General features: G+C 42.4%; 1 protein-coding gene across 10 annotated transcripts in view; it reads left to right on the top strand.

Annotated features, from left to right (window-relative positions):
• nhsl1b (NHS-like 1b) overlaps positions 1 to 19930 on the top strand; it is a 94479-nt gene that overhangs the window by 53701 nt on the left and 20848 nt on the right. For 2 of the 10 annotated variants that reach the window (XM_072361784.1, XM_072361781.1), the window contains exon 1: positions 18020 to 18108. The exons of 7 other annotated variants lie outside the window; for them this stretch is intronic. In XM_072361784.1, the coding sequence (XP_072217885.1) occupies positions 18054 to 18108 (55 nt within the window). In that variant the 5' untranslated portion in view covers positions 18020 to 18053. Of the gene's footprint in view, positions 1 to 869; positions 1181 to 18019; positions 18109 to 19930 lie in introns of those variants that run through there. One more of the 10 variants, XM_072361777.1, reaches the window with a different exon arrangement.

Here is a 19930-nt window from a genome sequence, read left to right as displayed (position 1 = left end):
CAGAGGAAAGCGAGAGGAGGAGCCAAGAGGAAAGACCATGTGGACGCCACTGGACAATGCTGGTGCTCTCTCAAATGGAAAGAGGAGGGAGGAGGGTGCTCACAGTTGCTTCTCTGAACACTCTTTTGGAAGTTCAGATTTTTATGATTTTGCTAATGCACCAAAGGAAGTACTCACCATCTTTGGACATGAACTGGTTTCTTGATTTATTATTTTATTTTTTTTATTTTTTGGCTCCTTTTCTGTACGATTTGTGGGGATGTTTTCGTTGCAATGGACAGCATAGCACTCAGAGGAAAAACATGCCTTAACCACAGGTATTTCCAATAAGGCATTGCCCGTTGTTTTTAAACCTTTGTTTCACATCTTTGGAGAATTCAAGAAATTTGCTGTGGTCATATTTGGATTTCTACCAGACAGCCAACTGACAGTCGTGCAAAATTTTAATAGGTCTTTGCTGAAATAGTTCTGCAAAGTATTTGTTCTGGAGTTAAATCTTGAAATTGAACACGGAGCAAAGCCCTCTTTTGTCAGGCGAATCAATGCAAGTCAATAGCATCCCCTGAGAGAAGGCGAGGAAAGAAAAAATCAGTAGGAGGAGACAGAGGGGGGATAAGGTCCCGTGTGGGTTGCAGAAACCTCCAAACCTCCATCCTATCTTCCCAGAAATACAGAGGGGGGAGTCATTGAGGGTTTGAGAGTACGGGGGAGGTCGTCCTCTCACACAAACGGTCTTTAGTCACCCCTCCATCCCATCACCTCAAGCGGAGGGTCCTGAGAAGGAGGGCCGCGCAAGAGGGGGGTGGAGTTGGAGGGGCTTTGGTCCCGCAAAGAGCAGGGGAGGGCAGGTGGCGGGGGTTTAGGTCTTAGCCAGGGATGATCGCATACGTGCACTGCCTCTCCTCGGAGCCGGTGGTCAGTTGCTGGCACAAGGCTTGCTATGAGGACCCCCCTGGTGAGAAACAAACTCTTTGCTCCTTCAAGCCCGGCAACAACATGGGGAATAGCCTCAAGGCTCAGGCCCTCCCCAGCCCCAGGCCTGAGGGCTGCCTTCGCAAGCGTCTGCTCTCTGTGTCAAAGGTGCACCAGAAACGGGACTCCCTCTGGACGCCCAAACCGATGCTTGGACCTGTGGCTGAGGGGTCGACAGGGAAAACGCAAACCCACCTTGATGGCAAAGGTAAAGCCTAAAGAGAGGACAGTTTCAATTGTGCAAAGTGGGTAGAAAAGGACAAGCTGTGGTTTAGGTTATAGGGATTTAAAGTGTCAGTGTCATAACTGTGTTCCCTAAACTGACTGCATGTAGCACTACCTCTGTCCTCTTTCATTAGATGCCAGTAAACATTTTTAGCTAAAATATATTGTGATTACATGGGTCTGCTTTCTTCCACCAGACCTAGGTAGCGGGCTCTGTTAGCCTCTTAGCAAGACTTAGGAGACTTAACACAACACCAAATTGCTGCTTTTCTGCAGTAATGATCAGACATTTGTCTTGGCGAGGAAACAAGCTCCTGCTTCAGAGTGTTCTCAAGTCACCTCAGCTGTTTGTGTGTAATACTTATATGCTGTTTGTCTCAGTGCCAGAGAGTCACGACACATGAGGTGGAAGCTTTCCCCAAGCCGTTGTTTGTCTCCTTCTCTTATTAGGTGATTTCCATCCCCCTGTAACTTAAGTGATCTGTGCCGTCTGTCAATATGGGCGTAAATCTGTGTGTGTGTGTGTGTTTTGCTGGGCGTCCCATTTGCGTGGCTTGGTGACCTTAGACCCCTTTGGCCTTTGGTGATGATAGGGATTTTCCAGGCATAAACTCAATAACCCTGAGAAAAGGCTTTATAGTTACTGTCCCAAACACAAGGTATGTAACCTGTCAAACTGCATATTAGTTACTGTCAGTGAGACTGGTTCTCCTATGTATGTTGAAATTTTTTGCTTCCAGTTTGTTAGGGTATAGCGTCTAGATATTCCTTTGCATGCATGTTCGCATTCATTTGGGACACATAGCTGCGGATGCTCCACTGGGTGTCCACCCCTGGGAATGGGGCATAATAGCTAGCAGCTGGAGGTGATGGACACGGCCTGCAGGGAAGTGTAAGAGAGCTGACAGTATGGGGGTGATGGAGCTGACACTGCTCGGGTTATTGAGGTGACCCACTTTCACCTCTGCCACAACATAAAAGAGTCATCAGGGGAGATAAGAGAGAATGTTGAAGGAGAGGCTAAAAGAGTTGTCTTTGAGCTGTGTCCAGATTTCTTTTGTACACTGTTCATAAAACTCACAACATTACAATGAACTGCAAATCACTGCCGGCTCATGTCATTGCTTAGTGAAGCGTTTCAGATGTGAAAAAGTATTTAGAGAAAGGGGGGGGGGGGGTCTCCCAACAATACAACTTCAGTTTTTTCTGTCCCATTTTTAACCTTTTTTTTTCTGTCCGTTCACTACGACTAACTCCTTAAACTGCATGTATACTTAGCTAAAACAGAAACCCCAATTACTGCCTGAGCAGCCTAACAATATGCTGCCAGACGACCGTGGCCCATCCTCACGCCTACTTTGGCTAACATGCCGTGACAGCTCAAGATGTTGCTGCCATTGGTACAGTATTGTCCCGGCTCTGTAGGTTGAATCAGCGTCCCAGTCACTCTCTATTAGTGCACCGCTGAACAGACGACCCCATACAGACAAACACACTCTGATTGGAATTTGGCTAATGCATCCTTTGTGTGCCTTTTGCTTCTTTGCCCGAGTATTCAAGTTGTTTTTGCTGTTTTTAGTGCCCTGTGTTGTCCTCGTGAAAAGTTTTTATTACTTGATTGTGCCGTCCTTTATGACTATTATGTATTTGAAATGACAGCCGAGTAAGTATCTTCCTTCAGCTTCTCCCTCAACCCTCCTTTCATATCAGGGCAGAGATGGAGCAGGTGTTTGACCGGATCCTGCATAATCCCTTGGTGGGTTTGCAGGTTCAATAAGAGCCCATTGCACCCAAGGGAAAAGCACCTGAGGGAGAGCAAGCTTGTAGAGTAACTAGATGAAGCCAAATGAAATGAATTGACTCAATTTACTAGAGGAAGCCCTACAGAAACTCAGTTAGAGTAATATAATTTTGGGAATTGGGAAGGGGTTTGATCTCAGTCTCAGTTCTTTTTCCCTTAACCACTTTTCTTATAATTTTTCTGCAATAAAAACCCGTGAACTATGATCGGCAGAGCTAATGACAGAGTTTTGCAGGTTCACTTGGTGGCACTTCGGAATTTAAGCTTAAGAAATCAGGAATGGTGTATGTGGCAGGGGGAGGAGATATAGGAAAATAGATTTTTGTGATCCTTTCTGTGCTCTTCTGTGCACAGGTTGAGCCAAGAGACAAATTAAAAAAATGAGTTTACAAGTGCTCAAGTTTCTTTTTTTCTTATTCATTGTCACCTTTAATGCACCAAGCCAGAGGAAAACTTCAAGAAAAGATATTCATTAAAAGTAGCTTGTTTTTTCCTGATTTGGGGATTGCTGTCGAAACGCCTTTTCAAAGCACATTCACACCCAGACTGATGAATACTGACAAGTACACACTTACCCTCAATGTGCACAAACCTCCCCCCAATGGCAGGTTTGAGGTGGAGAACAATGGAGTAAAGAGCATAACACACAGCTTAATGAGATCGGGGGGAGAAAAAAAAGGGTATTTCACTGCTCACTCACACACTTTCAGGATTTGAGGGTCAGGGGTTGGTGAGGATCATTCATCTGTGAAATGGGTGAAGGCTCCGTTTTTCTTCAAAGCAAACTCATTTTGTTTTAATTTCTTTAATAGATCCTGAACTGAATGGGTCCATGCCTGCACCTTTTCTTCTTATTTATCCATTCTGTATATACAAGCTGCATCCATCGTGTTGGCATATTTCCCTTTCACACACAAACTAAAGGGGGTCATCAGTGGGTAAAAGCTGGAAGTGAATCTAACAGACGGAGCTCTATCAGCTTGTTAAAGAAGTGATTTATAAAGACTGGTTAGTGGTTGGATAAACTCACTCTCTTACATCTTTCGTGACCAACAAGGGATGATGAAATAGTCGGTGACAATATTGGGATGCAATCAAGTTGGTGTGAGTTCACTTTGAATGAGCGTTCATTTCTGTGTCTTTGTGTGCATTTCTCCATCGAATGCATGCTCATTATTTCATAGCGGGTGTATCACCTCTTGTGGGGAGAACACAAATTAGTTTCTTTCAGCCGTGTTCAGTTTTTCAGTGGTTTCGTCTCTTTGTAGCTGCTCAGATCCTCTGTTCATTACTGATGAACTGCAGTTGCTTCTTGAAAAGTAAAGCGCACCTCCTCTAACTTATCATTGGAAAAGTCTACTTAATTAATTTCCCCTTTCTAAATATCTGCTGTGATAGAAACACGTGGCACTTAAATATATCAAAAGCCTTTAAACATTTTGAATAATTTGTCAGCTTTCCCCTGCTGGTTCGTACATCAGCCTCCACTTTGAGTTTAACAAAATACATCAATGAACACTTGCAAGTTTTTCTCCATAAACCCATTTTTGTTTAATTCTTTTAACCTCACTAAGTAACATTTGTTAAATGATATATCATTAAAAAAAATCCCTAAATGTGGCTTCTTTAAGATCAGACCACCCAGCAGTCCAAACTTGTTTGTGATTGGATTTTCCACAGATCCAGTTTTGTACTATAATCTGTTTAGAATAATAGAGTGGATCTGGGCTCAGCTGGCTTATCTTTTAGGGGACTGGTAGTGATGAAGGAGGAGGAGTGGGCGCAGAGAAGGGATCAGGTGTTGGAGAGCCTCACGTTCCCTTATGTGCAAAACTCAGTTCTACTTATTGGCTTTATTATCACATCAGGACATGGCAGCCAGATAATCGCTGGAATCTGTAGAGACACTTATCCAGTCATTGATCAAATGTGACAGAGGAGAAAAACAGGGGCAAGCTGTGACATAGCTGCTGACTGGTTGGACTTAATTAAATATATCTTATGTCTGCCAAGAATAAAACTTTTTGCAGAACATATTTTTCATTGATCTCTAGTGTTTGTTCCATTATCCATGTTGTCCCCTCAGTTCCTCTCTTGGTGCCGCTGTCTCCCTGCTGACTTCTCTGTGTTGATATATGAGGCCTCCTGGTGGTTGGGTATGTGTACTGCACCGTGTGGTACTAAGACGCTAGAAGTCTTGCTCTTGAGATGAAATACAGATCTTTAGTCCTTCAGCGCGTCTGTAGTATCTGTCTCTCTCATCTCATCCTCCTGGTATCTCTTGCCTGATTCAGGTTTGACAACATGTGCATTAATTGTATGTTGGCATTGGTGCAGATTGGTATGAGACACGATGAGAAGATTGTTGCTGGCTTTGCTGAAGCAATAAGTCTGGTTAGGTAGTCTCCAAACTAGTTGTTGGACAGCCTATTATTAATCTTGGTGAAGTGTCTGTTGGTGTAAATCCCATTCAAACACATTTCTTTGTGTGCGCACACTGACAACTTCAACTTGTGATGAGCTAAAATACATCTGCTCAGACAAAACCTTTCTGTTATAAATGTAGAGGTTTCATAATCTTTATCTGGACAGCCTTTTCCCTCCCATTTTAAAAATCATACATTATTCTTGACATTAATAATTGAAAAATCTAACTGAGCCGTAGTGCAGGATAAGTGTGTTTAAGCACTCCCTGGCTGCACAGCCCTCAGTCACAGCTCATTTCTTTAATCAAAGCTGCTATAAGAGGGAGCTTTTTTCCACCTCATGCTGCTTTAAGTCTGGTCCTCTGAGGTTTGTGGCCCTGTACGCCCTGCCCACTGCCTGCCCTCCATCTGCACACGGGGCTGCATTCCTTACTTCCTCTGCATGGTTCACAAAAAGTGCCCAGCCTATTGTAACCCAAGAAAGGCATTTCTCTTTCTGTTAGTAGCTACTTCATGCACAATTAATAATGTCCTATTTTTATCACATCAAAGACATTCATTTTAAGTGATCAGGACTAGCCCTTAAGTTTCTACTGTAGTGCACATCTGCTTTTGAACAAACTCCTTTTATGAGGAAATCAAAACAAATACGATCATGTGAATTTATATCAATTCCAGTGACTGTAAGAGAATTTTGACAGGACCCATTTGACCCATTTGTCTTTTCTTTTACTTTTACATTACTTTTGAATTTCATCCGTGGACCTTTCACTCCTCCATTGTGTAAACCCCCGTGTCCCTCCCCTTGCCTTGTCCTCAGCCTCGGACACCGGCTACATCCTAGTCTGCTGGAGGTTCCATTAAGCTTTTTGAAAGCACAGCCAAGCCTCTGAAGGGCTCATGTCCCCCCATAGAGACTGATTAGAAAAGGAGAGAGGGAAAGGAGACGGGGCAGAGAAAGTGATTTTAAGAGTCTCTTTAAATCTCTCTTGTTAATGAGTTGTCCTCACCATGGCAACGTTTTTTTTCTCCTCTTTTTTTCCCCTGAGGGTTTTTTGTGCCTGGAGTTGATCAAAAGACCAAAAAAGAATATAGAGAAAATAAAGTTAGAGCCATTTCTATACTTGTGAAATCACAGGGGAACATTTACTGCTGTATTTGTTATTTTTTTTTTTTTTTTTTACCAAAAGCTGAATTCCTTGATTGTGGTTAATCATTTTTTTAAATCACTGGGATTGATGGAATTTTCAGTTATTGCCTGTATTCACCACAAGATGGCATAAGAATACAGCCAGGCAGGAGATGAATGCACTGTGTTTATCCTTAGTTTTAAAATGAATTGTGCCAGTTTCAAACCACCATAAAAGAAGCTTTAATTGAAATTATGTTAATTACAATGTAGAATTAGGATTGAATGATTCAGGCTATCACTATCGGACTCTATGTAGTCATTTATCAACACCAAAAAGAGACACGAGGTCTCACGAGGAATTTAATTTTGAATCACGCTGGCCTTAAATTTTGGGAGTATTTGATTAGGGAGCTGCACATGTTTCCCTCGAGACCCATTAGGAGGACACACTCATTGCATCCTAGAGAGGTCCACGCTCTCTATTAAAGCCTCCACTTCTACATCTGTTATTGCCCAGATGGGACACAAGGGGCGGGATACAAAGATAGACGGGATGAGGGAGGGCAAAGTAAAAGAAGGCTTGATGAGGGGAGAGAGGGAGGCAAGGCCAGATTAAGTAGTTTGGGGGGGGTCAGGCCTTTTTCCCCAGACAAGGTCTAAACGGGATTATCATTGCTAGAACTCAGGCTTAACACATGCATGCCCACTCGCAGACACACCTCTGTGTAATACATTCAGAACACTTATATGTGAAAGTGTTTTACAGATGCTGAGACGTATCCCACCCACAGAGATCACAAAACATTCAGCCTCAGTCGGTGGTACAGATGCACTGAAACGTGATAATAAAATTTGATCGTACATCTTGTGTTGGCAGAAAATCACTGTACCACATAAAGATAACCATTTGCTTTACATCTTTCCTGAAGACAATGGTTCAGTACCTGTAGTAAATACAGAATCTGTATTTAGTGATGGTGATTAGCTTGCCTTCCCCTGGGCTATACACAGGATATGCAGTTATCATCTATACTTAATCATCTTATATCTAAGGGTGGGAACTTTTATGGATTCATATTTTATTTTCTCAGCATTAAAGAATAAAACATGTTTGCTACCTATCAGAGTCAAACAGGCAAGCATTATTATCTCAAAGCATTTAAAACTGATAATCCAATGTGACACTAATTAAAAAGCTATATTTTCTTTATATGACATAGACCTGTTACGTTTAGCCTGTTAAAGAGCGTTTCCAGAATGCTCTGCTGACATGTCACAGTGGGGAAAATGGAGCTGTGGAGGATACAGTTAATTATAGTTAAAAGATAATGGTTAATAAACCATTATCTTTCAGCTGCTTTAGTTTCAGAGTCCTGGTACTTTGCATGCAGCATATGGCCTTGGTTGACCCTGACTCAAGACTGTCAAAAGGGATGTGACAGTGACAAAGATATGACCACGAGAAGGAGCCAATTTACAAGTGTTTTAAGCCTGTTGTGTACAATCAGATGTCCCCTTAGATGGCTAACCTGATGTGCCAGATGGTTTGTTTCACAGAACCATCTGGGAAGTACCGATGAACTGTTTGTAAAAGGGCAGTCGCTTTCAATTGGATGCATAATCTGTCTTTCAAGTTATCAAATGGATCGGAGCCAGCTGGTGAAATCAAACTCATGCTTAATGCCGTTTCTTTTTTATGCGTTTGTTATTGCACGGACGAAATGTGACACGAACACAGCACCATTACCATTTCCACTCCAGTTGACTCACCCTCTGCTCGCTGCAGTCTTTATGCTAAACAGTAGGTGTCCCTCACAAGAAAACAACACTGCTCACACCGCTGAAATAGCAATAGGAGTTGTGCTGAAAGTGCATCATTCATACGCAAATGCATTGGTGGCTTGGTATTACATGTGTTTGAGGAGGCAGAACTTTTGCTTTTGAACTTACTGGCTATAAAGCAACACAAAAGAAGAGGGCCTGTTTATCCATAGCATGAGTGCAGACGCTTCAGGGGGGAATTCGGTTTCAGCCAAAGCTATGCTAAGGCCCACTGGATACCAGCTATTATGTCGTCACTTTTGGGGCACAGAGGGTAACAATAGTGACCCTAAAATGAAGTTTTTAATTAGATAAGCCAAAACATCTCATCGAACAAAGTCACGGTTTAAATAACTTAAAGATGACGTCTGTGTGGCGAATTCAGCTGTATCTACATGCACAGTGATCTCCCACAGAGAAAGTTAGGAGCAGCAGAATGCTGTTAATTTGTTTTCTCACACAGTCCAGTGTTGCAGTTTCGGACACACTTTGGCTAACAACTCGATTCCCCTCCCATGCTATATACATGGACAAAGATGGTGCTCCAATTACCTGGCCAAGATGAGCTTTAACCGTAGCCCGACTCAAGCAAGACTCCCGACTGTAGCCCGAGTTTGGTATCTGTAAAGGCATATGTCAAAACCCACAGTGAGGCAGTGCAGACTGGATCAATGTTATAGGTCTAATGAGTGCAGCCAAATGTAGTCATGCATTGTAAATATATATTGGTAGAGAGCAGCAATCAATGCCAGCCACCACGGCTCACTTCCGATTTCCTATCCAGCCCTCGAGTTGTGCTCCTGCCACAAGCCTGATGTGTCTTCCTCATCTCTGTGGTCGTTGGTCAGTTGTTGTTTTCTTGCATCTTTTTTCACTCTCCACAAATGTCTCCCTGTTATTGCTGTCATGAAAAGAGTCCAGCAGTACAGTGTTCATTGTGCTCCTGTGGATAAACATTCATGCTGACATTTTAGCTGATGCAGCTTTAAACCACTTCTCACCGCGGTCCTCCTGTTTCTCTGATACACACTCATGCTCGGCTTTCCTCTGCGTGATACGGGCTAGCCCCAGGTGGCTTGTTACTTCGTGCCCTTGAGCTACTGGAGACACTTAACCTAAATTAGCTGCGTGTTTCTGTGCCTAAATCAGACATGACCCTCGCCTCAGCAGCAGGAGCCGAGCATGGGAGTCATGGTAACAGCAAGCTCAGGTGTACACTGTTGATTATTTCAAGGTGTAATTATTACTTCTGTTGTCTTGATATGTCACCAATAATTAGATTGACTGAAGTGTAAATTATGTCGTGAAAAATACTGATATCAATAAATCTTATTATAACAAACTACTGGCAGCAGTCAATAGGCTGAACAGCTGGAATATAAAATTTCCAGCTTTCTTCAATTGATCACTGGCATTATTCCAGCTTGGCCATCATCCATAGCACTTTCTTAATCAAGCAGCCATGTTAAAAATCCAGATTTGTGGCAACACACGTGCACACTCATATACACAGTGGACCACAGCGCACTACACTTCATGATTTACTGTATCTGTGTCTGAGGTCAGATTTACGGCATTTCACGTGTGAAGTTAATTATGAAATTGGATTAATGATAGTGTGCCACTATGAAATAAGAGAGCGGAAACACACATATACAAACCCCTCAGGAGAGAGGAGCAGACAGAGCTGGTGTTGGAAATGTAGGTCAGTAAACCAGGGTGGCGGCCAACATAATTTTCACTGTGTAGGCATCTCTGTGTGCCTACATGCTAACTTGCATACACAGTGGACTTTAGGTGCTCTCACATGCATTGCCTTATGGTCCATATGTGCAACAGCATATGCGTGTGTGTGTTTAAAGTAGAAGACAAAGAGATGAAGGATGTAGCATAATAGTGATGCAGAGCAATATTGACCTTTTTATCATCCAGTTTTGTGTCTCCATGTTTGTTTAAATGCAGTCAGATGTAAAAACAGCTGCAGGCACATATTCACACGTGCACAATAACACGTACACTCTTGCATACAGTTCCATGCATCTTGCTTTATCCCCTGTAATGCAGGCCAGTGAGACATCATATGCCTGGGATATGCATAAACATTACTCATGGGTACACACTTAGGTCTTGCGGTTATTGATATGGCTGGTCCTCAGAGGGGGCCACTCGAGAGTGTGAAGGGCCAGGAGTCAATATGAGTGGAGACGGCATGACTCGATGCTAATGGACCTCTTTGTAATGAGTGGCCTGTCAAGGGACTGTCTTTATGTTACTGTACCTGTGAGGGGAGATAGGGTTTCCACAGGAATGATTTTTTTTAGTATAAAGTCAGACGTGTGCTGCACCTGTCTTGCCAGAATACAGGAGAGTGGCTCAGGTGAGTGGTTTAAACTCACTTTAAGTGAGATTCTTCATTAAAATGCAAGCTTTCAAGCTCGGAAAGATGAATGCGGCTCACAAACCTCAACCTGAAAATCCAAGAGGTTTCATCCTTCAAAAAGTGGTTAATTCTGTTTATCCTTTTCAAAATGTAGGACCGTTTGTGTCACTAAGTCAGTTTTGGACTGCCTCGTTATCGACTGCTGTTGGTAACAGCTTCTAAAAACTACTTGTACTTGAATGTGGAAAACTCACGGGTGACATCATCCCCTGCTCAGACTGGGGTTCAGCATCACAAACAAAATAATGTGACCAGCAATCCGTCATTGCCATCCGTAGCACCAAGACGGACCCTCGATTCCAGCATTCTCGAGCCCATCCAAACAACTGAAAAAAGAAATGACAAACTTTGCAGCCCTTCACAGGCCTGTTGCAGTTGTTGCTTATTGTCCTGTCAGCTTTAAGAGGCTGTGACAGCCCAGTGGGGTCGGGTTGCATTAGATTTAAAATGGCGTTGCCAAGGAGGAAACGGACGGTTAGCTACAAATCCACTCAGATGGGGGCATGAAAGGTCTTGAGTTGCAACTAATCTGCCGGCTTCTGTTAAGGCCTAAAAAGCCATCCATACAAATCAGCCTGCTTGTAAAACTGCAATTTAACTACTCGCTCAGTAGGCGTGAACATTTTAAGAGTGATCTGCCTTTATTAGAATCAACATTGGACGACAAAAGTATCCTTGTTCAATAAATGTGTAACGGTTCCACATCTCCCTGTCATTTGGGGCTTTTCCAGACTATTCGTTTCTAGGTTTTTCTCGTCCTCTTTGTTTTCAATGTGTGATAATAACTGCACTTTGTTTTTTCTATCCACATGCTCAAAGAGAGATGCATGCATCCTCTGTCTGCCCGCTCTGTCTTTCTTTCTCTTTTATCCTGGCTTGAATTTCAAAGGAGTTTGGTAGAGTGCACCAAGGTCAGACTCTGGGGGAGAGAAAATTAGGCATGACTGCCAAGCCTGCTGGGCTTTGGTGTATGTTTGCGTCTCTGTCTTCCTGAGTATATATTTCTCTTTATTGAATCCAGGCCTACATGTGGATATTTTACATTCACACATCTACCTCTCTTATCAGTCTTCATGTTTTCCTCTGCGCTCCGCAGCCAACTTCTCTCGACTCACTTTGTCTCCTCTTTCTTTTATTTTTTACCTCCTTCAGCCTTGCATGTCAGCCCCTGCCACATCAAACAATCCAACATCGTCATGCGTATGCTTCTTTGGCTTATCTCTTATTCTCCTTCGCTTTATAGTTTGAAAGTCTTTGTGACTTTTGTACCATCTTCCTTTTTTCCCCCACATCACTATTGTCCGGCTCATTCAAAGTCATCTCTCTGCTATATGCACATTCACACACATATGTGGTGTTTGAAGAGAAAACGTAGCTAAGTATCTGCCACCACATCAAGACTGGTGTATGCACCTGCATGTGGTCGTGAAACAGCAAACTCTAAGAACTAAGTCCGATGATGTTTGTGATGTTCTGTGTGAGTGCAGGGCGTAGTTAGCAGGGTGTCACCCTGACTTGGAGGTTTTTTCTCATGGATTACAAAGGAGGAGCAGCCCATAAAGGGAGGCCCCTCTGCCTTTCATTCAGGGAACACACAAACACTCACACAATGCTGGCTTGATTTCACGTTTTAGAGAAAGATCAAATATCCAGTTAAAGCTGTAAGAGGCTGCTGAGATGTTACGCTTTGGTGTAAAATGTTCACGCATAAACTCCCAGTGGACTTTGGTGGGAATTTAGAAGTTACTGGAGCAAATGGTGTGCTTTCAGTCCAGTCAAACACACACACAGTACATCTTTTCACTAAGATGACTTGAGGAACCTTGAGGTACATTTGCCCATAAAATTCAAGTAGAGCCACTTCAGTTTGGCATGTTTTTTTACCCCCAATCGTGCAAATACACTATCCAGTGGCACATTTACAACCAGGAAAAACAAAAGCCTTGTAGCCATGGACTATTTGTGGGCGGATAGTGAGATGTTTGGTGTCTGCTCTGACAACTATCTGTTCAGACTGGACTGTGGGGTCAACGGAGTGTTGGTCTGAAATCTTTCGTCCTTATATCTATTTTTGAGGGCAGTGGTGGGTTGGACAGGCTGTGTAAGTGTATGTTGTGAGTGATTGCATGTGTGATGGAAGCCCAGCTGTTTCAATGGAGGAGGTCAGACAGAAAGACCAAAAGAGTTGTGGGGGGTGTGAAGGACTGGAATAACCCAGTAACCTCTGTCTGAACGGAGAGAGCTGCAAAAAACCCCATAAAGGACGAGGCAGACAGGAGGACCGATAGGAGACGGAGCGTTTGCTGTGTCAGGGAGAGGTCATTCAGAAAGTATGGGAGTTTATGAAGTTAAAGTGTGTGCAAAGCACGGGAACTTTACCCTATGTTAAAGTCATTAGTGCCAGAAAAAACGGCAGTCACTGCTTGTTTTTTCAGGCAAGCCTCTCCGTCACCTTGGCTTCAGTGTGTGTGTGTGTGTGTGTGTGTGTATTATGTTTGAGTGAGAGTTGGTGTTTATTCAGGAGAGAGTTCAGAGTTTAACTTGGTTTAATTGCCTTTTTAGAGACGGGTGTCTCTACAGCTGAACAACACAGTTGGTGCTAGTCTACAGGTCTCATTTCTTGTTCAGACTTCTGTTTGACTGCAAAAGACTTTCAGGAAGATTCAGTGGTCGCTGGTCGAAAGAAAAATGAATTTAGGAAAATATCAGGAAGAATTATTCCCATTTCTACTGAAGATGAAGCTTCACAATAATGATCCCAAACACACCTCAAAATCCATAATGGTGGTCAAGAGGTGCACCGTTTAACATTGACATGTCCCTTAACCTCGATTTAAATCACTGACAATTTGTGGATCGGTCTTTTTTAAAAAAAAAACAACCAAAGAGTCTCAAAGAACTAGATGCTTTTTTACGAGAAGAATGAGTGAAAAATCTGACAGATTCTTGAGCTCTTCAAGCTTGGTCAAAGTTGGTGTTACTACACAAATAGTGCCTCAGCTGGGTGCACTGACTTTTGCCTCTTTTCCTTCTGTTATACATTAACAGTGGACGTAAAATAGCAAGTGATATAGAAATTTTTTACCTTCTTATGTTGTTGATTTTTAAAATCCTGCTCAGATTTCTCTCACACACACACATTTTGAACAAGTGTTCTGCCTTTCAGTTTTAATTGATCATAACAGGTTTCCTATTTCAACCCCTCCACCTTAATCATGACACACTAGCTCTTCAGTGCATCTCACTCATTGCTGATATTTTATTCATGTCCTCCTCTGTCGACCAAAAGAAGACAAAAGCGATCCAGCTGCCATTGAGCCGTGATGTTACGCTTTCAGTCACAGAGATGCAGGGGCATAAGATATCTGAAGCACTCTGTATCTTTCAGGGTTTGTGGTTCATTTCCTGTTTGAGTTGTGCAGATTTGACGAGCATTTCATCAACTAGAATTCAACAGACTTAACCGTTTGTGAAATCATTTCAAGGATGTCACCTGTTTCTGCTGCACAGGTTTAGTGCCTTGCTCAAAGGCATCTCACGCTTGATTGTTACAAGGAAAGATGAGCACTTTTGGTCCCCAACTTCACAACAGCTCTACGACTTTGTGCGCTCCAGTTTCCTGCACGCATTGATGCAAAACGTGCGTTAAACAGATGCTTGATCTGACGTTGTCCTGCTTGTCTTCACTTCATGTTTTCGACACCCGGTACGGAAGGCTTGAGACGTGAGAGCTGAAACAAGAGTGCACAAGAAAGGGGGGAAAAAAAATGGCAGGAAGAGGGGAGAGTAAAATCAATAGAGGTTTGATTACATTAGCCATCATGAAGGTGTCTAAATGAAAAGCGAGAAAGAAGAGTAAAAAAGGTTTGTGAGAGGGAGGGGGAGAAGAGAGATTTGACATTAGCTGATCAGGTGGAGCTGAAAGGGTTTAGAGGGCCGGCTTAGCTCCCTCGTCATAAGTCCAATTAGAAAAACTGTAGCTGAGACCTGTCAGATGAAGGGGGGCATGTGTGAGTTCATGTGTGCAGCTTTTGGTATTTGAACAGAAAAAAATGGTAAATGGACTGCATTTACGTGGACTTTTTAGTACGTTTTTTACTCTTCTTCTTGTTTTCTTTCATCATACAGTACACAGTCACACACCAGGAATATGGGAATCTGCCCAAGAACACTTTGACATAATGGACAAGGGAAGGCAGGAACTGAACCAGCAAACTTTCAGTTGGCACATCAAGTGATAGAACTGGGTCTGCATGGAAACAAGTTACATTCAGAAATCTGGCATAATTTTGAAAAAAAAAAGGGGAAAAAAAGCCGGGTTTATATGTGGGAGAGATTGTGCAGCTGCCTCTGCCAGGTTGATGGGGAGATCCAAATGGGGTGTGAAAACAGGACTGGGAAGACAAAGACACCAGGAGTCTAGTGACAGGAGGAAGAGCAGCAGTCCCTCATCACCTCATTCATCACTCAGACTTAATTACAGCCTCTCAGTCGCATCATCCTTTGATTTCTTCCTTTCCTTTACACCTTCACCTTCAGACATGGTTGTGTTACAAGTACCACAAGAAGAAAAAAACTGCTGTGTTGTCATAAAGCCAATGAACGTGAACAGAATTGATTGATGGCATCATTAATTTGAGCTGCTGTTGAAAGAATTTGACAGGCATCCACACGTTCAAGGCGATTTAGGATAAAAGGAGTTGTTTTTAGTTTTATCTTCTAAGGATCTAAGTGTATAATTTGCACCAAAGCTGAAGGCACAGGCTTCCATGAGTACTGTAAAGCTGCCAGTATTAACTGATAAACATGGGTGACAAAAACATACAGGCACTGGTTTTACAGATGTGAATATTTTCCAGTTGTTGAACCTTCTATTGGATTGATTTGAACGTCTGGAGGATTTCGCCTTGTAAATATATGAATTTGTAATGACTAGTTTTCATAATTTGTCAGCACTTTAGCCACTAAACTGATAAACTGTAAGAAAAAACAATGTGAAAAATTTTTTGAAGGATTACAACTATGAATAATCTGCAGTATGTTTATTAAATGAGGGCTAATACTGGTGGGATTGTTTTTTCAATTTTATCATAATAATCTCTTATGTTTGCTCTTCTAAATAGGAAGGTTTCCCCCGGTCTAGGCTTCACCCACTGAGTCTGTACAATTGCTGCATATGCAGCTTAGAGGATGAACAGATGAAAGATTGATAGTGTTTGGGCTGGGGAAGAGGCGGGAGGGCGTCCATTTTTCAGTGTGGAAGGGTGGATGAACGTATGCCTGAATGGATATCTCTAATCCAAGAGGTGGCCTAGATTTGAAGCCCTCCTTTAGCAGATAGATGTTGACCTGACTGTCAGACTGTGCGTATGTGCGTGCTTGTTAACATCGACTGGAGAACAATGGGCTTTTTAATGAGGCACCCTACTTAAACTTGCGTCTGCATAACTTATACTAATACGGCACGCGTGCCGAGCAGAACGAGATGCAGCTAGTCAGACTGTTTTTGCTGGTACGGTAGCTGTTTGTCACAAATTATTACTCCTGATCTAATTTTAAGATGGCTTTTAAAATATGGTTTATTTAATTATTTCTCAGTTCCGTTTGTCATTCAGTTATTTAGTCTACAGCATGTAAAGAAGTTGTTTAAAGCTCAAGGAAGCATCTTTGTTTTGTAATTTCTCTGTTTTTGGGCCACCTGGACTGCTCAAAATTGTATTTATAGTATTATAAAACATGTCAAAGTAGAACTTATATCAATATTTTGGTGGCTGATCACAGTAACTAAGGCTTAATTGGAAAAATTCAAAAAGTAATTGATTTGGCAAGATTTAAGTTGACAATTAATTTGGAAGATATAGTTGTCTTTTTTCTGTTGATTTCATCCTTCCGACGGTTTCAGCTTAGGGAGCGTTGGTGCCTTGACTGCAACCTTTTAAATCCAACAAATCGCCTCTTTGACTTTAATCAGCATGCTCCCCCAAAGATGCTAAATGCTCACAGACTGCTTGATTCATTGAAATCTGCCTGTTATGTAAGAATGGTGACAAACGTACCAGACTTAAGGCTGTAGTTGTAAGGCAACATTCAACATTGAAGTTAATTAAACGGTATGAAAAGATGAACATCGCCCACCAGGTTTGGGATGACCACTTCACAATTTCAGTAACAACTGTTGAATGTATTCAGAGTGAATGTATTCACCATTTTGCTTGAAATTAAATACGGCAAAAGGAGGGGCTGTCCTGCACTTTAGGGGTGTGTGTTTGAATGGGTGCGTGCTGGAGTGTGTGCGTAATAGATTGTGAACGGATTGGACAATGGGAGGATTGTATGTGGTCTATATTTATGCGGCACAGTTCCAATGGCCAAGTGCACACACAGCAGACTGACGATGATCGGACGGCTTGATTCATCCATATGAGCTAAATTAAGAGTAAATGTTGTTTTAGAAACTATAAAATGGTACAAAATTGTGAGGGTATTGGTGTTTTGTTTCCTGGTTGCTTTGCATAGAGGCTGCATTCTCTTGAGAATAATTATTCAGACAGTGCAGTTTTATTTTCTTTTTTTCCAAGGCTGTACTTTTGCAAGGGTGGCCAATGGTTTAATGAGATGCATAAATATTCCCCTAGATGAGTCTGTTGAAGAGGTGAAAGAGGCAGCACGCTGAGAGCAGAGCGGGTTGGAAATTGTGGAAAAAGAGGAAAAACTGAAAGTGATGGAATGAAAAAGCGTGTCGGCAATCACCGCCTTTTCACTCTTATATAAAAAAAAAAAAAAAGTTTGGGTTTATATTCTTCTGGCAGCATGCAATAGAGTTTTTAGAGATAAAGTCAGCAAGATAGAATAAATAGTGATGAGACATAAAAGGTTAGGCAGCCGGAGCTCCTTGGTAACCAAAGCACAGAGGAACAGAGGGGCCGGTCCTACACCACTCCTGCTGTGTTTGTGTGTGTGCTTCCGAGGACTGGACTGCCTGAGGGAGGAGTTGTAGCGGCGATGGGGGAGTGGTGGACCTTGTGTGCGTCTGTAGAGAAACATAGGGGTAGAGACGTATTGTCAGCATAATAGACGCTCGCATGCACTCAAACCTGTAGTGAGAATGTGAGCCGAGGGGTGTCCACAGTCTTATTTTTTTCCCTTTTTGCCAGGGTTTGTCAGGTTTTTTTTTTTTTTGTGCCTCACTGAGGCACTTTTTTTCTTATTAGGATACATCTGCACTTAACCGGAATAATGGTGTTTATTGGAACCTCGTTAAAGTCCATAATTAAGTACTTCAAAAAGAAGGGTAAGATACTTTTCTTTTTCTGAATACTGATCACAGACGTGTCTCAAGTGATTTGAACCTTTTGTCTGTATCAAAAACTATGAGAAATTATAAGCAGTTACTGAAAATTGTTGTTTTGTATAAATTCTAAAGGAATTGTTTGCATGAGCTGTGCGCGGATTTCCAGTAGCTTTCCATTTATTTTAACTTACTCAAATTCTTGACAGCTCGTTAAAGTTGATCTATTTTGCAAAGCCTTGTATCAAATGCATCCTCCTTGGCGTTTTTACACAGTTTTATTTCAACTAATAGTCGTACTGCTTCTTCACTGCGGCCTTGGCTGAGCACCTCTGTGTGTTGCATCCGGTAACCAGGTAACCACCGGTCCAGGCTCTAAATGGCTGTGCCGCTTGTAAAGGTGACGGCGGGAGGAACTTCAGAACAGCTTCTTTATTAGAAATAGCTAACTCTTCTTTGTCAGTCCTGGACAATGTAGAGGTTTTGTTCTTTTTATTTTGAAGGGAATCTTTTCGTATTAAAGGCCTCCGCGCCACGTGTATACAGTAGATTATGGTTAAGACTATTAAGTTAATGTTGCACGGGTGTTTTATCAATGGGTTTCTGTTAAGCACGTGAGGACTTAAAGACCTGGTTGACGCAGGACAAGCTGCTTGCGAAGACTATCTTGAGGTTTATTTATTTATAGCTTGTGTTTGTGCGTTGAAGCTGAGTCTGAGGTGTTACTGTTAATGATTACCTCAGCTTTTCTGTACTTCACGTTTCTCATGCACACACATGCCTGCACTTTGCTCTTCAGCTGAACACCTGCAATGTGGTCCCCCAGAGGGTCTTTGGTGGTCATTAACCTGTCTTCAGAGGAACGTTTGTTAGTTTATGACCAAGTAGAAATGAATATGACAGTTGAAGTAAACTTTCAGAATATTGTTCTGTAATAAAAAACTATAATAATTTTAGTCTTGCTTTCTTATAAGCAGAGGAATACTAATTGTTGTTTGCTGACACAGAGTAAAAAAACCCAGAGAGCTTTGTCATGTTTGAAAGTCTCCGCTCAGTATTGGTTTGCAGGTAATCAGGGACTCGGCTCAGGATTAATGTAGATATCATCAATATTACTTGATCTCAGCTTACGCTGCAGCTGTGCTGTGCGTATGCATGCTAATGTGTCGCCCAGGGATTTCTCTATGCAGCCTTTGCAGTTTTAGCTCTGGTGCCCTGTCATTTAAAGTTTTGATAGCCTGCTTACTCAGTTTGTGTTTGTTAAAGAGCATGAGGAGAGCTGCAATATCAATGGACAGAGGGATTAGTCGACTTTTAAAGAGACTTGCGCGCCAAACCAGTGAGTGTGAGAGTGTGTGTGTTGAGGAGCGAGGGGTTATTGTGGCACTGAAAGGCCTGATGTGGAGACTGATGCAGAGGGACAATACGGGCTTTGTGCCTTTAGTCCCCATGTCCTTGGTCTGCTCATAGTCTCTGAGGTCTATTGAAAGCCCATAGTTAGAAAGGAGCATGGGGGAGGGGCTACCTGTGCTCTGTGTATAAGGGAGAGCAGGAAAGAAATGGAGTGGGTGACATCTTTTTGGAAGGCAAGCTGGTATTTTTGGTGTCTGTTTGTTTTTTTTGTCTGTCTTGGTTAGTCTCCTGAGCTTAAACTCATGTAGGATTTCAGCTGGCCATTTCATCTGAGGTGGTAACCGATAAGTCCAAGCAAGTGGATCCCTGAATTTCTGCAGCATGGATTGTTCATGGGTAACAGAACTCATCCATGTAATTATCATACAAACATTTTGGACAGTTGGACAAAGACTTTCTGCCCCTGTGGGCT

This window comes from Leuresthes tenuis, unplaced genomic scaffold, assembly GCF_036924035.1.
Source record: "Leuresthes tenuis unplaced genomic scaffold, fLeuTen1.0.hap1 SCAF_13, whole genome shotgun sequence".
NCBI lineage: Eukaryota > Metazoa > Chordata > Actinopteri > Atheriniformes > Atherinopsidae > Leuresthes > Leuresthes tenuis.
The sequence above is the reverse complement of the archived record's forward strand: the minus strand, read 5'-3'. Positions and strand labels throughout refer to the sequence as shown.